Source organism: Morone saxatilis, unplaced genomic scaffold, assembly GCF_004916995.1.
Source record: "Morone saxatilis isolate NCDOM2014 unplaced genomic scaffold, NCSU_SB_2.0 Contig15, whole genome shotgun sequence".
NCBI lineage: Eukaryota > Metazoa > Chordata > Actinopteri > Moronidae > Morone > Morone saxatilis.
The window spans coordinates 13623238-13623530 of NW_023339707.1; the positions used below are offsets into that span (position 1 = coordinate 13623238).

The following is a 293-nucleotide window of genomic DNA, read 5'->3' on the forward strand; positions in this document are numbered from 1 at the left end:
AGAGAGAGAGAGAGAGAGATTTGTGCCCACAATGGCGACTGTAGGTATGCTAAATACCTCTGGTTCCTTATCCGGGAACTACCTCTTACGCTGCTATTGGGCCATTGGGTCACGTGGTAAAAGTAACTTTACAGGGCTGCTCGCAAGTAGGAGGGCTTTATGGAGCAGAAAAACGACAAAGCTAGAAAAATTATTTTCCACTCCAGAAATTAATGATCATGAGCTCGTATTTGATGGAGTCTAACTACATTGATCCGAAATTTCCTCCATGCGAGGAATATTCGCAAAATAAC

General features: G+C 43.0%; 1 protein-coding gene across 1 annotated transcript in view; it reads left to right on the forward strand.

Moving 5' to 3' along the window:
* Positions 1-6: 6 nt before the first annotated feature.
* Positions 7-293, forward strand: part of hoxc4a (homeobox C4a) — a 2250-nt gene continuing 1963 nt past the window's right edge. Inside the window, exon 1 of the mRNA XM_035656438.1 lies at positions 7-275. Within this exon, the coding sequence (XP_035512331.1) occupies positions 213-275 (63 nt within the window). The 5' untranslated portion in view covers positions 7-212. The remainder of the gene's footprint in view (positions 276-293) is intronic.